Below are 12,392 nucleotides of genomic sequence, written 5' to 3'. Positions count from 1 at the left end.
GGAGGAGGAGGAGGAGGGAGGGAGCGGGCAGGCGGGCGGGCGGAAGGGGGAGGAGAGGAGCGAGCGGAGCCAGTCCGAAGGGGGCCCGGAGCTCGGACGAGGGGAGAGACGGAGCAGCGGCTCCCGGCCGGGCCAGCTCCGCGACGCCGCCGCCGCCGAGTGAGTCGGGACCCGCGCCCGGGGGTCCGCGGCGCCGCGCGCAGCGCGGGGGGCGGCGCGGGGCGCGGAAAAGTTGGGCGAACTGCGGGGCCGCGAGGACGCGGCTGGGCGGACAGGGCCTGGCGGGGCCGGGAGCGGGCCGTGGAGCGGAGCGGGGCGCGGGCGCGCACCCTCGGGCGGCCGGGCGCTCGGCGGCGCCGCTGGCTCGGGGGCCTCTGCCAGGCGCGCTCATGGCGGCGGCGGGCCTGGCGGAGGGCGGGCCGGAGCGCCTCGCGGGAGCGGCCGGGCCCCCAGCGCCGCCCGAGGGCAGGCTGGCCGGGCGCCCGGGCCTCCTCGAGCGGCGCCCGGAGCCCGGAGGAGTCCTCCTGGGCAACAGGTAGGAGCTGGGAGTTGGGGACGCGGGGCTGCCCACGGACGGCCGAGCCCCCGGCGCCCTTTTGTTGGGGAGGAGAAAGTCCGGTGAGCAGTTGCACGAGAGCCCCCTGCCTGGCAGAGAGCCCCCTGGCTGGCGGATCCCGTGGCTCGAGGGAGAGGAGAGTGAAGGGTCTTGCTTTTTCTGATCGGTTCACAGTGCCCACTCCGGGAGGGAGGTCGGAGCGTCCATGTGCTTAACGGGAAACAGGAAGGAGTGGCTCAGAGTGTCTGTCCCTGGCCCCCGCCCCGTGGCTAAGGCTCTTATACCGTTATGGGGTGTGTGGGGCAGGGGTAGGGGGAGCTGCTGGTGAAACTGGTTTTCTGGGCCTCACCTTGCTAATTTCTGGCCCGGAGGCTCTCCGGCAAGTAGGTTAATTGCATGTGCGTGGTTTAATCTTTGGCCTGAGTTTAGAGGTTCACTTCCTAAGGTGGACTCTTGGTGTCAAAATCTGATCCTTCACCTGAGTTGCCAGGTACAGGAGATAGGGGTTCTGAGGATCCTGAGGAATGGAGTGAGCCCTCTTTCCGGAGAAGTGAATCAGGAAAGGCCTCCAGCAGGCAGTCACTTCCACATCTGTGTTAGCGGAGGTTGCAGTCCCACAGCACAGTCCAGGTGGCTGGGCCTAATGTGGGTGGCTGACTGGGCTTGTGATGGAGCTCCTAAGGGTAAGGACTTGTCTGCAGTCTCCTCCCTCAGGGCCTGACCCTAATCATACCTGCACAAACCCTGTTCTGAAGAGAGAGAGTTCCTTGTCTTCCTTGGTACCCTACAATCTACTCCCTTCACTGGGGCCTTTGGCCAGCTTTCCCCCTGGGAGGGAGGGCCTTCACTTTCCCCTGTTCCTGGCCGCAGGCTGGCCGGTCCTTCACTGTGCCGTTAGCACGCCCCGCTCCCATCCCCATCGACTTCTTGAACTTGCCAGTCATTCTCTCCCCCTGGGGGCTGTAGTCTCTTGCAGTCTTTAGCTGTGTTGGGACCGCAGAAAAACTAAAATTTTGAGACCTCTACTTCAGCCTGGAGAGATGACACACCTCTTCGTGGCTTCATCCATTGCTCACAGCTTTCTAGTTTGTGACCTGGTGTAGCTGCCTGAAAAAGTTTTCAGCAAGGTGGGCTATTCAGGTCCTCTTCCACTTCTTTCCATTCTTTTCTGTAGTCCCTCAGGCTCCAGTGAAAGCTGGGAGCCTCTGGGATCCTGTCTTTGTCACTCTATCTTCCCTAACTGATCTTATTGTATCTTCTTCAATTATTTCTCCAAACTCTGAGAGCTGTTGGGATTTTAATCACATTGAGTCTGAGATCTCTTCCTCATAGCCTCAAACTTCTGCCCTCCTAGCAGACTGGGTCTACAAGTCCCCCTTGGGGATTCTCTGCCCCTTTTCATCTGTCTGTGAGAGTCTGGGACGGGTCAGTCAGAGTTGGGGCAAAAGGTAGCAGCTGGGTGGAGCTCTGTTCAAGTTCCTGGTAATCCAATGCCCATGAAATCCCTGCTCAGCTGGCCGTTCTCCAGCCTGTGCTTCATGAAGTGGTGTCTGTGTCTCTGAGGCAGGTGTATTTGTGCGTGAGAGAGACAGAGACACATACACATGCACACACCCTATTTCTCTTCATGTGTGTGTGGGAGTAAATCGTTTGAGTGGAAAAATACCTATAGGTATGATTTTCTCCACCAGGAAATTAAGTAATGTGACCCAGAAAAGCAAGGTTGTCTCCCTGACATGAAGGCACATCCCCTTTTCTTGACCCACCTTTTTGTTTGTGGGATCCATTGCTTGGCTTGGTGTGCCAGGGACGCCACTAGGAGTGGACTGGTTGGTTCTGTGGGGTGTGTAGGTGCAGCCGGCGGGCCTGGCCCACAAGCCCCTGTTGTCTTCCCTTCCCCCTCACATGGAGTCCGAAGTCCTGACCCTGCTGAATCTGGTGCCTGTTCCTGCTGGGCTAGGCCCCAGGGGGTGAGGGGCAGGGTCCAGGCCACCGCTCCTCTGCTAATGGAAGTGCTGGGCAGTAGGGGAGGGTTGTGGTCACAGAAAGCCTGAAACCCAGTGTGAGAGAGCCCGCATTCAGAACTCCCGACACATCACACTCTCTGCTCACACCATCTTCTACTCTCCCTGCTTGGAGCAGGCAGGGGCCAGGTGCTCAGTCCTGGGATTGAGATAGTTGCACTGTCCAGGTGCTTGCCCTTGACCCATCTCTGACTTTCTGCCTGCTTCTGCAGCTCCTCACCTTCTTTGTAGGCATGAGGCATTCTTGGGCCCCCGGGAGTCATGGAGAGGGACTCTACTCTTAGCCTCCAGGATCCCAGTCAGCCCTCTGAATCTTTAATCCTCAAAATATCTGTGACAAAAGGAACTTACCTGCCGGTTTCCACTGACCAGGGTAGGAATGGGGCCCAATGTCTAGGCCAGACAGTACCCTTGGCTTTAGTCCTCAATGGAGGACAAATTGGGCTCCAAGGGACTAGCAGTCAGGTGACTGAGTCAGGTTTGTTTCTTCACCTCCAATCAGACTAAGCAAAGAAGGTGGCAAGAAGAGCCGGAGGTGTGCCACAGCATGCAGGCTTTCTGCCTTGTCCCTTCTCTACTAAATTTTCGGCAGCTTCTCCCAAAGAGAAAAGTGTGTCTGCGCGCACTGCCGTGTGGGGAGAGTTCTGTGATAACTGCGTTTAGTTTTGTTCGGTTCCAAAGACTTCCATCTCTTTACCTAATTAAATATTTATTCTGGCCAAGGTGGAGAGGGAAGGGGCAGTGTACTCAGTAGCTGAGGCTTGGAATGTGTGTGTGTGTGTGTGTGTGTGCGCGCGCGTAAGTGTGCTGTTGGGGGCGGGTGGAGCTGAAACTCCTTTACTGTCAGGGCTGCCCTCTGCTTTCATCTGAAAGAGCAGTGACCAGGAGTGGGGACAAGAGGGTAAAGTCCTTGAGCTGAAATACTGACCCGTGACAGGCTGAGAGGGATTTCGCAAGCGCTTCTGTGGTGGGTGGGGGCGGAGCTGTTGGAGGAGCAGCCCAGCTCAGCTGTGATATGATCAGCCTTCAGCGAGGCACCAGTTGGTCTCCAGTTCACAGCAGAGAACAATCTCCCAACTCTCTTTCCTCCGCAGCTGGGAGGGGACCACCTTCCTTCTGTGTCAGCTTTTAGTCTCAAGGCCAGCCTGGAGACCGCCCACCTGGCCTCCCTCCTGGGAGGATGAGGGCTTGGTAGCCTGGAAGCTTTGCCCTTGGCATCCCACTGGGTTCACTGCTGAGTCCTCGGACTGCCAGTTGTTGTGTGAACCAGCATTGCTGATTCTACAGGATCATCTTGCTGCTTCTCTCAGCTCCAAGCAGCTGCTATCCCTGCGTGAGCCTCAGATCGTACACTCCTTCATTCGGGTATCCAGGTGGTCACCACCACCCTATAGATGCTTTCTCTTTCCGTGGACGAAACAGGGGAGGGAGGTGGTACAAAGCAGCAGCTCTTTCCTGAGCACTGATAGTATTTGTGATGGGTGTTCCCTGAGCAGACTAGTATTTTGTTTTCTAGAGGAGCCTTAATACAAAATAGCTCCTAATTCTACCAGATGTCTTAGTCCGCTGTATCGACTCTCTGTCCTCCAACTCCTGACTTCCTGCAGCCTTGTCTTCATTTTGTTTCTGAGAATAGGCTTCACATAGAGTTCTTCTGCCTTATGTTTGGGAATGGATGGCTTGGGCATGGGCTATTAATCTTGTGTGCAGTATTTTGATGTCCATTGATTGTCCTTGAGCTCAGCACTATTTGGGGGCATAATTTTGGTTTATTCTGGCCTCTTAATTTTTCCCTAGGACCTGCTGCCTCAGTGGATTATAGGGAAGGGGGGAGGAAGGTCTTGCCTCAGCCCTGCAATCCTTTCTTGGGCTCCCTGGCAAGGAAGCTTCAGTTATGGGTTGATTTGGGAGCTCTGGTGGTTCAGATGGTAAAGAATCTGCCTGCAGTGCAGGAGACCTGGGTTTGATCCCTGCATCAGGAAGATCCCCTGGAGAAGGGATTGGCTACCGACTCCTGTATTCTTACCTGGGGAGTTTTCATGGACAGAGAAACCTGGCGGGTTATAGTCCATAAAGTTACAGAGAGTCAGATATGACTGAGACTAACACTTGGGAGCTCTAGGAAGAGGTTGGAGGGTGGGGGGAAGGGAGGATGACTCTGATTTCACTTAAGATTTTGGGCCACGGCGTCTAGGTCTAGATCCTGTCTAGTTTCCATGTGAGAATAGCAAAATGATGAGGAGACCCCAAGGTTCTTAAGTCTAGGGAATCAGGACTTCCAGGGGATGTTAGCATCACCTTTGGTTGATATTAAGAGTAACTGTTAGAACTGGAAAGCCAGTATACTACAGATGGGCACACTGATTTGTCCACATGGCCCAGACCAGAGCCCAGGGCTTGAGTCTTTGCCCCTGCTCCTTTTGTTACACTGTGAAAATTGTCATCTCTCTTTCCGCACTGCTGCCTGCTTTGATGCCCCCTACTGCCTTCCTCACTCAGGATGCTCCAGACCTTACATGACTACTTCTGGTGGGAACGGCTGTGGCTCCCTGTGAACTTAACCTGGGCGGATCTAGAAGACCGAGATGGACGTGTCTACGCCAAAGCCTCTGACCTCTATATCACACTACCCCTGGCCTTGCTCTTCCTCATCATTCGATACTTCTTTGAGCTGTGAGCATACCAACCTACCCCCAGTGCCTTCCCTGGCTCCCAGCCGCAGTTTCTTGTACTTCAAGTTTGTCTCTTGCTGTTTAATTGGTCCTGCACACTGGTGTTCTCACCACCCAGGTCCCTGCCTACTGTGTGCCCCCCACTAAAGGCAGCATTGTCTTTCTGAGGGCTCAGCACCCCCAGGCCCATTCCTTCAATGGTTATTTGTTCTTGCCCTCCACCCGCCTGGTGGCTAGTGAACACAGGCAGCTTTGTCAGCTATGGGCAGCCCAAGGCAGCCAGAGAAGGGGTTGCCGGGAAACTGAGGCCCAGGATAAAGTTGCTCGAGCTTGCAGTATCCCCCTCCAGGCTCCCTAGTTTAGGGGCTACCAGGCTTGCCTGCTTCAAGAGTCCGACATCCTTCACTCCTGTCCCTTCCCCAGTTACGTGGCTACACCACTGGCTGCCCTCCTGAATGTCAAAGAGAAAACCCGGCTGCGGGCACCTCCCAACCCTACTTTGGAGCATTTCTACATGACCAGTGGCAAGCAGCCCAAACAGGTATGAGTTGCAGACCCTGTTCTGGGAGTTACTGAGTCCTGGTAGGGAGTGAGGAGATGGGGTGAAGAGTTGGGAAGGCATCTCCCCTTCCCTTCAGACGGGGTCGACTTGGGTCATCACTGGCAGAGGGGCGGGGAGGGCGAGTGAAGCGGAACATAATAGGCTTCTCACTCCACCCAGGCAGATGTAGAGCTTCTGTCACGGCAGAGCGGGCTCTCTGGCCGCCAGGTAGAGCGCTGGTTCCGCCGCCGTCGCAACCAGGACCGGCCCAGTCTCCTCAAGAAGTTCCGAGAGGCAAGGTAGGGGAAATTGAGGCAAGAGAAACTGGGTGGCAGAGCAAGGTCTGATGTGTTTTGCTGGGAGGGGTGGGCCACAGCTGTACATGGAGAGATTATTCCCAGGTGAGGAGGGGCATTTGGTTGAATATATCCTTGAGAGGGTATCTGGGGGCAGGGATTTGGGGGTTGCTTGGAGGGCTGTGCCATTCTTCCATTCCACTCTCCTAGCCATTTCTGCTTCCTCTTCCAGCTGGAGATTCACATTTTACCTGATTGCTTTCATTGCCGGCACGGCTGTCATTGTAGACGTGAGTGGGGATGACTTGGGGGTCGGGGGGAGTAGGTTCTCTGGCAGGGTGGGGTGAGGCCCAGAATTTAGGTGCCTCCTCCTCTAACCTCTCACCATCTCTCTGCAGAAACCCTGGTTCTATGACCTGAGGAAAGTTTGGGAGGGATATCCCATACAGGTGTGTGATGGGTCCTGATTCCTCATATGGGTTAATTAAGCCTTACGTGGGGTGAGAATCAGTGGCGGATAGGATCAGGACATATACATCCTTGTGAAGAGCTGATCTCAGACCCGTGGCAGAAGGGACTGCAGTCATGGTGTTAATCTTCAGTGCAGGGAAGGCTGGGTTTGGAGAGGGGAGGCTGTTGGGTCCAGCGGCTCTGGGTCCATTAACCCTCCTCTTTTCTCTCTCAGAGCATCATCCCTTCCCAGTATTGGTACTACATGATTGAACTGTCTTTCTACTGGTCCTTGCTCTTCAGCATCGCTTCTGATGTCAAGCGAAAGGTGGGTCATGGGACTGTGCCATTGAGTAGGAGCCAAAATGAAGCCCGGTAGGAACGACCTCCCCTTTGACTTCTGGGTGCTTTGGATGGAGTTGTGGGATGAGTGGCATTAAAGACAAGGGGGAAGAACAGAAGCTAGGGAACAGGAAACAGTCCTCTGGAGGCTGCATCTTTTCTACAGGATTTCAAGGAGCAGATCATCCATCATGTGGCCACCATCATCCTCATTAGTTTCTCCTGGTTTGCCAATTACGTCCGAGCAGGGACTCTTATCATGGCTCTGCATGACTCTTCTGACTACCTGCTAGAGGTCAGGCTTCCTGGGCATTTCTTCAAGCCTATAGACCCTGGTGCAGGTTCTTCCGTCCCTCTATCCTTTTTCTGGGGTAGTGGTGGGTGGGCGTGGATGTTCCTGGGACCAAGGAGGTGGGGGCACAGAGCTAGTGTGGGAAGTGGGATGTATGTATGAGTGCGTGTGGGAGTCAGGAGCCCGTGATGATAGGTGGGGGCTATCTACACAGTCGGCCAAGATGTTTAACTATGCGGGATGGAAAAACACCTGCAACAACATCTTCATCGTCTTCGCCATTGTCTTCATCATCACCCGACTGGTCATCCTGCCCTTCTGGTGAGTAGGATACCAGACTAGACTCCTGTTTGAAGAAATCAGGACTCTTCTCCCCAGCTGCATCTGTCTATCCTCAGTCTTGGCCCCCTCCTTTCTGTGTTAACAGTTCTTGTCTCTCCCCATCCCAAGGATCCTGCACTGCACGCTGGTGTACCCACTGGAGCTCTACCCTGCCTTCTTTGGCTATTACTTCTTCAATTTCATGATGGGAGTGCTACAGCTGCTGCATATCTTCTGGGCCTACCTCATTTTGCGCATGGCCCACAAGTTCATAACTGGAAAGGTGATGGTTCTGTCCCCATTCTGTAGGCCCTACTACCGTCAACTCTAGGATCGGCCCAAATTCCCTCCCATATCAGCAACCCTCTAAAACCTGCTGTGGGGCCCTGGGTATAGCTGGAATAAGCCCACCGAGAGAGGCAGTCCTTAGGGGTTTGTAACCCAGCTTATCCCTTTCACAGGTAGTAGAAGATGAACGCAGTGACCGGGAAGAAACAGAGAGCTCAGAGGGGGAGGAGGTTGCAGCTGGGGGAGGAGCAAAGAACCGGCCCCTGGCGAATGGCCACCCCATCCTCAACAACAACCATCGTAAGAATGACTGAACCATTGTCCCTGCTGCCCCTCAGATTAATGTATAAAGCCAAGGAAATACCCCACCCTCCCCACAGGGTCACTTTAAACTCTGGGGAGGAGGAGAAAGCAAGAGGCGCGTGTTCTCTTCTCTGTGACCCCACCCCCTGCTTCTGTCACCCAGTTGCCTTTAAACCAAATTCTAATCAGCCTATCTCCAGGAATGGGGAGGCTGGTTATAGCCTTTGTTGGGGGAGGGGGGTTGGTCTTATTTTCCAAGTTGTCCTTTCTATTGATTTTGAGACCTTTCCTCAGTTCTGGGGGTGGGGGTTATAATTCACATTCCTTACTCTCAGAATCTGGCCTTGTCTGTCTGCCTTTGACTCCCTGACCTCCAGAGCCAGGGTCGTGCCTTACTGTCCCACCTGTGGGCCTCATTCTGCCAAAGTTGGACCAAGGCTCACCTTTCTAATCTCCCTAACTTGGACCAGAAACCAAAGCTGAGCTGACTTAACTTTTTCCCTTCTAAGATCCAAATGAACCGAGTGTAGGCGGGGGCACGTGACCCTTATCCTACCTCTGCCAAAAAGTGGGGGCCACAACGTGGACTGCTCAGTCTTCTGTTACTTCTCTGCCAGCTGTCCCTGCAGTCACAGGTCCAAGATCTTACTGCCTCCTTTCTCTGGCCTCTTTCCCTAGGCTAGCTGGTTTGGAGTAGAATGGCAACTAGTTCTAATTTTTATTTATTAAACATTTGGGGTTTGGGTTTTAAAGCCTGAATTACAGCTAGCACCTACCTGGCATTTCAGCAGAGGGACCACTTCAGACCAAAATGTACTGTTAATGGTTTTTTTTTAATTAAAATATATTAAAGATTAAGTAAAACATGGCAACAAGTGTTTGAGACTCTTAAGAACTGAGCAGAGTGATCAACTGAATAAACTTAGGTAGTCTTCCTCAAGGTTATGTAACATTAAAAAATATCACATGGCAAATAACAAAAAGCAAAAGTAGAGAAAGGTCAGGATTAATGACAGCTACCTGTTGGGAAGGATGGGGGAAAAACTCATCTCTCATCAAGACCTAGAACTGGGAGCTGAGGGAAAGAAATCAAATCACAGTCTTAGTTTTAACATCTTGTTAAAAGACTTTCAAGAAACAATACAAACCAGGGACAGTAAAACACACAGCCTTCATTCTAGGAATAAAGTCTGTTAGAAGAATGAACATTTGAACAAATGTAGGAGGGGAGGGGTGAGCCACAGGAGGACTGAAGGGATGTCAGGCCCAGGTTAGAGTGGTAACCTCTCCTACCCCCAGTGCCTCGGGAGGCAGGGGAGGGGCCCTGCCTGCTAGCACCACAGTGGAAGGGGTCTCCTGATCCAGAACCCCCATTTCTATCTACTAGAAGCTGGGGAGTAGCTAGACTAGAAACTTGGGGGTCAGAATTCAACAGTCAGGAAGACCCAGTTCCTGAGGAAAAGGGCAGCTCAGGAAAGTTCAGAAGGTTAGGAGGAAGGCTGTCCTCTAAAGAAGACGCCCTCTGCATTCAATGGCCCCGCAGCAGCAAAGCAGCTCCTTGCCTTCCACGCTGCCCACCTCATAGTTGTAGTCCCAGGTAAGCTCTGTGCCAGCCCGGATTCTCCTGAAGAGGAAGAGGAGGAAGGGGTGTGGTCAAACAGCAGAAACCCAGGCCTGCGATGACTGAATGTGCACAGGGAGATGGATCACAGATGGAAGAGAGGCCCTTTGAATGTCCTGGCCCCTCCCCAACCTGGACTCTTCCCACCCACCCATCCCCTTTCCTGATTCCCTCTTACTTGCTGGCAAAGAAGGCCACCCATGGGAAGCGGAGATCATGAGTATCCACGAAGACATTCTGGACAAACAGGTTGGGGCTGCAACTATGCTGTAAGTTTAAGTACAGATTCACTTAAGAACCAAGGAAACAGAATCTGGTTTTGTGGGGTAAGTGAGAGCTGGATGAAAACTGCCATTTGATCCTCCCATGGCAACAAATTTTGAAAGCCACCTCTTCTAAGATCCTCTGCAATCAAGAATTTATAATGAGAAAAGGTGGGTTTATGTAGTTGCATTTAAAAGAACTAGAAATGTGAGGACTAGGGGATAACCAGCACATACAGGTGAGCGAAAGGGGTCTTACATTGAGGTAGCGGCCCAGGTTGCCTTCAAGCTTGGCATCGATGATGTAGCAAGACTCCTCCCCATCATAGAACTGGCGTGTGTTCTTACGAACGGGTGCACTCTCCCCCTTTTCCACGGATGCCATATTGGTTGATTTAATGGCAATCCCATGGGTCGATTTCAAAGCAAAACCCCGGGTGGATTTTACTGCCACTTGGCGCTTCATTGGACCTGGACAAGGAGAAGAATGGGGCTAGGTCCACCCTACCTCATGATGGACCTTCTACTTCCTTTTTTTCCCTGCTTCCATTTTTATCCCACCCAATGCACCTCAGGAATACCAATAAGCTGGGACTCTGCGGCAAAGGCCCAAGGGGGCAGGTTTTTTCAAGCAGGATTAGATCTGCTGGATACAGGAGCAGAGGGAAAAGAATAGGGAACTGGAAAGAAGAGAGGGAGGGGATATGTCACACATTAACAGGTTAGCTGGGAGTCAGGGAATCTTCCCAGGGATGCTTCAATTCTTAGGATCTGAATTTTCCCCCTACTAGTTCCTTCCTACTACCCCACAAATTCTTCCAGACTACCAGACATGTTCTTCTTGTCCTCAAAGTCATCCCCTTCAGAGCCAGAGGAGATGGTCTGGATATCATCACTGTCCACGGCTGTGGCTGAAGTCTGGCCAGCAGTAGGCTTCCGGCTGGTCCCGCTTTCCCCCTCACTTTCTGTGCTGCTGGACAGGGTCAGGATATCCTGAGGAAGCAGAAGGATGAAAAGAAGGACTAAGAGTAAATGGAGAGGGACTTCCCTGGTGGTCCAGTGGCTGGAATTCCACACTCCCAGCAGAGGGGGCCTGTTGTGGATCCCTGGTCAGGGAACTGGATCCCACAAGCTGCAACTAAAAAAGATTCTCCATGCTGCAAGGGAGATGGAAGATCCCGCATGCAGCAACTGGGACCCGGTGAAGCGAAAAAATAATAAAAAAAAAAGCAAGTTAATGGAAAGGGCCCCTTGGAATCCCTGCTTTTAGGTACAGTTAGGCAGGAAGGGGTTGAGACTATAGCGAGAGTAGATGCTGGATGAAGGAAAATGAGACAGGAAGTCAAGACCAGAGAAACAAGAAAATATCCAACAGTGATTATGGTGACAGATTTGATGACATGAGAAGAATGTTCCTTTACTCACACTCTAGAGTAAAACAGGAGGCTGGGTAAGGTACAGCTTGAGAAAGGTCACTTACATCAGGGTTTGACTGAGCAGAGGCCATGAGTCGTCGGCTCTGATGCATACTAGTCTTACTTGGTGGGCGGCGAAGTCCTTCAGGCTTCACAGGAGAAGGATTATAACCATAATTTCGAGAGCTTTCAGTAACTCTGATGGGAGAGGAAGACATGAGAGGGGTCAGGTTTACTGGCTGTTTCTTAGGCCGCTTTTGTAGGCTCAAGAAAAGGAAGATTTGGAAACAGGTAAAAAAGTGAGGCACTTACATCGACATCCTGTTTCGGTCATCAGGGTCCTGGAAAACAGAGCAAGTGAACGGCTGAGTATTTCCATGGTTCTAGATAATATATCCAACAACCGTAGACTTCACCTCAGATGACCTCTAAAGATACCAGCCAGCGAGAGGTACACTATCTAAAATGGGATGTGTGTGGAGAAATTACTCTCCAACTTGAGAATAATGATGATTTTCATCAGGAAGCCCCACTGGGAGGGGTCTTTAACCGTTCCCAATAATAGGAGATTACAAAATGTGCATGGAAAACACCATGGGCAGAATATTCCAAGGACAAGGGACTGTTCACCACCTGTAATGTGCTAAGTGTCAACATCATTAAAAATGTTAAAATCAATTCTTGTTTTTCTACTATAATGAAAGCAATGATGTAGATAAATTGAGGTAGCAGTTAAAAAAAAATTTTTTTTTTTAAATCCTCCACTTTGGAATTAATCAGGTACTTTCCCCACAGCAGGCTGATTTTAAAATAATTTGGTTCTTTAAACAAACATGGGGTCGCAAGAATCAGACATGACTTAGCAACTACACCACTACAGGAATGTATTAGGGAGAAGATTAATCAGGTTTGCCATAGAAATCCATCAAATAAATCATCTGAATGTGAAGACGCGTGGTGAGAGAGTTCCTTGGCAGTCAATCCTGTGGTTAGAACTCTGTGCTTCCA

General features: G+C 52.0%; 2 protein-coding genes across 11 annotated transcripts in view; one reads left to right on the top strand and one right to left on the bottom strand.

Annotated features, from left to right (window-relative positions):
* Positions 1–8,960, top strand: CERS2 (ceramide synthase 2). Of its 5 annotated transcripts, none has more exons than XM_055401897.2 (11): positions 1–159; positions 5,080–5,253; positions 5,676–5,793; positions 5,974–6,092; positions 6,322–6,379; positions 6,488–6,538; positions 6,775–6,867; positions 7,048–7,176; positions 7,388–7,494; positions 7,624–7,777; positions 7,956–8,960. In XM_055401897.2, exons 2-11 carry the CDS (start codon positions 5,081–5,083, stop codon positions 8,094–8,096), a joined length of 1,143 nt encoding a protein of 380 aa, XP_055257872.1. In that variant the 5' UTR covers positions 1–159; position 5,080; the 3' UTR covers positions 8,097–8,960. The 5 variants fall into 5 exon arrangements, with proteins under 5 accessions (XP_055257872.1, XP_055257871.1, XP_055257876.1 ...); XM_055401896.2 differs by lacking the exon at positions 1–159 and adding an exon at positions 283–535; XM_055401901.2 differs by lacking the exon at positions 1–159 and adding an exon at positions 908–3,913.
* SETDB1 (SET domain bifurcated histone lysine methyltransferase 1) overlaps positions 8,900–12,392 on the bottom strand; it is a 32,427-nt gene continuing 28,934 nt past the window's right edge. For 5 of the 6 annotated variants that reach the window (XM_055401889.2, XM_055401893.2, XM_055401890.2 and 2 more), the window contains 6 exons: positions 11,697–11,725; positions 11,450–11,582; positions 10,797–10,962; positions 10,229–10,440; positions 9,885–9,973; positions 8,900–9,709 (listed from right to left, as the gene is read on the bottom strand). In XM_055401889.2, coding sequence (XP_055257864.1) covers positions 9,592–9,709; positions 9,885–9,973; positions 10,229–10,440; positions 10,797–10,962; positions 11,450–11,582; positions 11,697–11,725 — 747 coding nt within the window. In that variant the 3' untranslated portion in view covers positions 8,900–9,591. Of the gene's footprint in view, positions 9,710–9,884; positions 9,974–10,228; positions 10,441–10,582; positions 10,963–11,449; positions 11,583–11,696; positions 11,726–12,392 lie in introns of those variants that run through there. The other variant, XM_088835740.1, reaches the window with a different exon arrangement.

This window comes from Moschus berezovskii, chromosome 4, assembly GCF_049115385.1.
Source record: "Moschus berezovskii isolate FMDL1 chromosome 4, NW_MosBer_1.0, whole genome shotgun sequence".
Classification (NCBI taxonomy): Eukaryota; Metazoa; Chordata; class Mammalia; order Artiodactyla; family Moschidae; genus Moschus; species Moschus berezovskii.
This window is presented reverse-complemented; position numbering and strand designations above follow the sequence as displayed.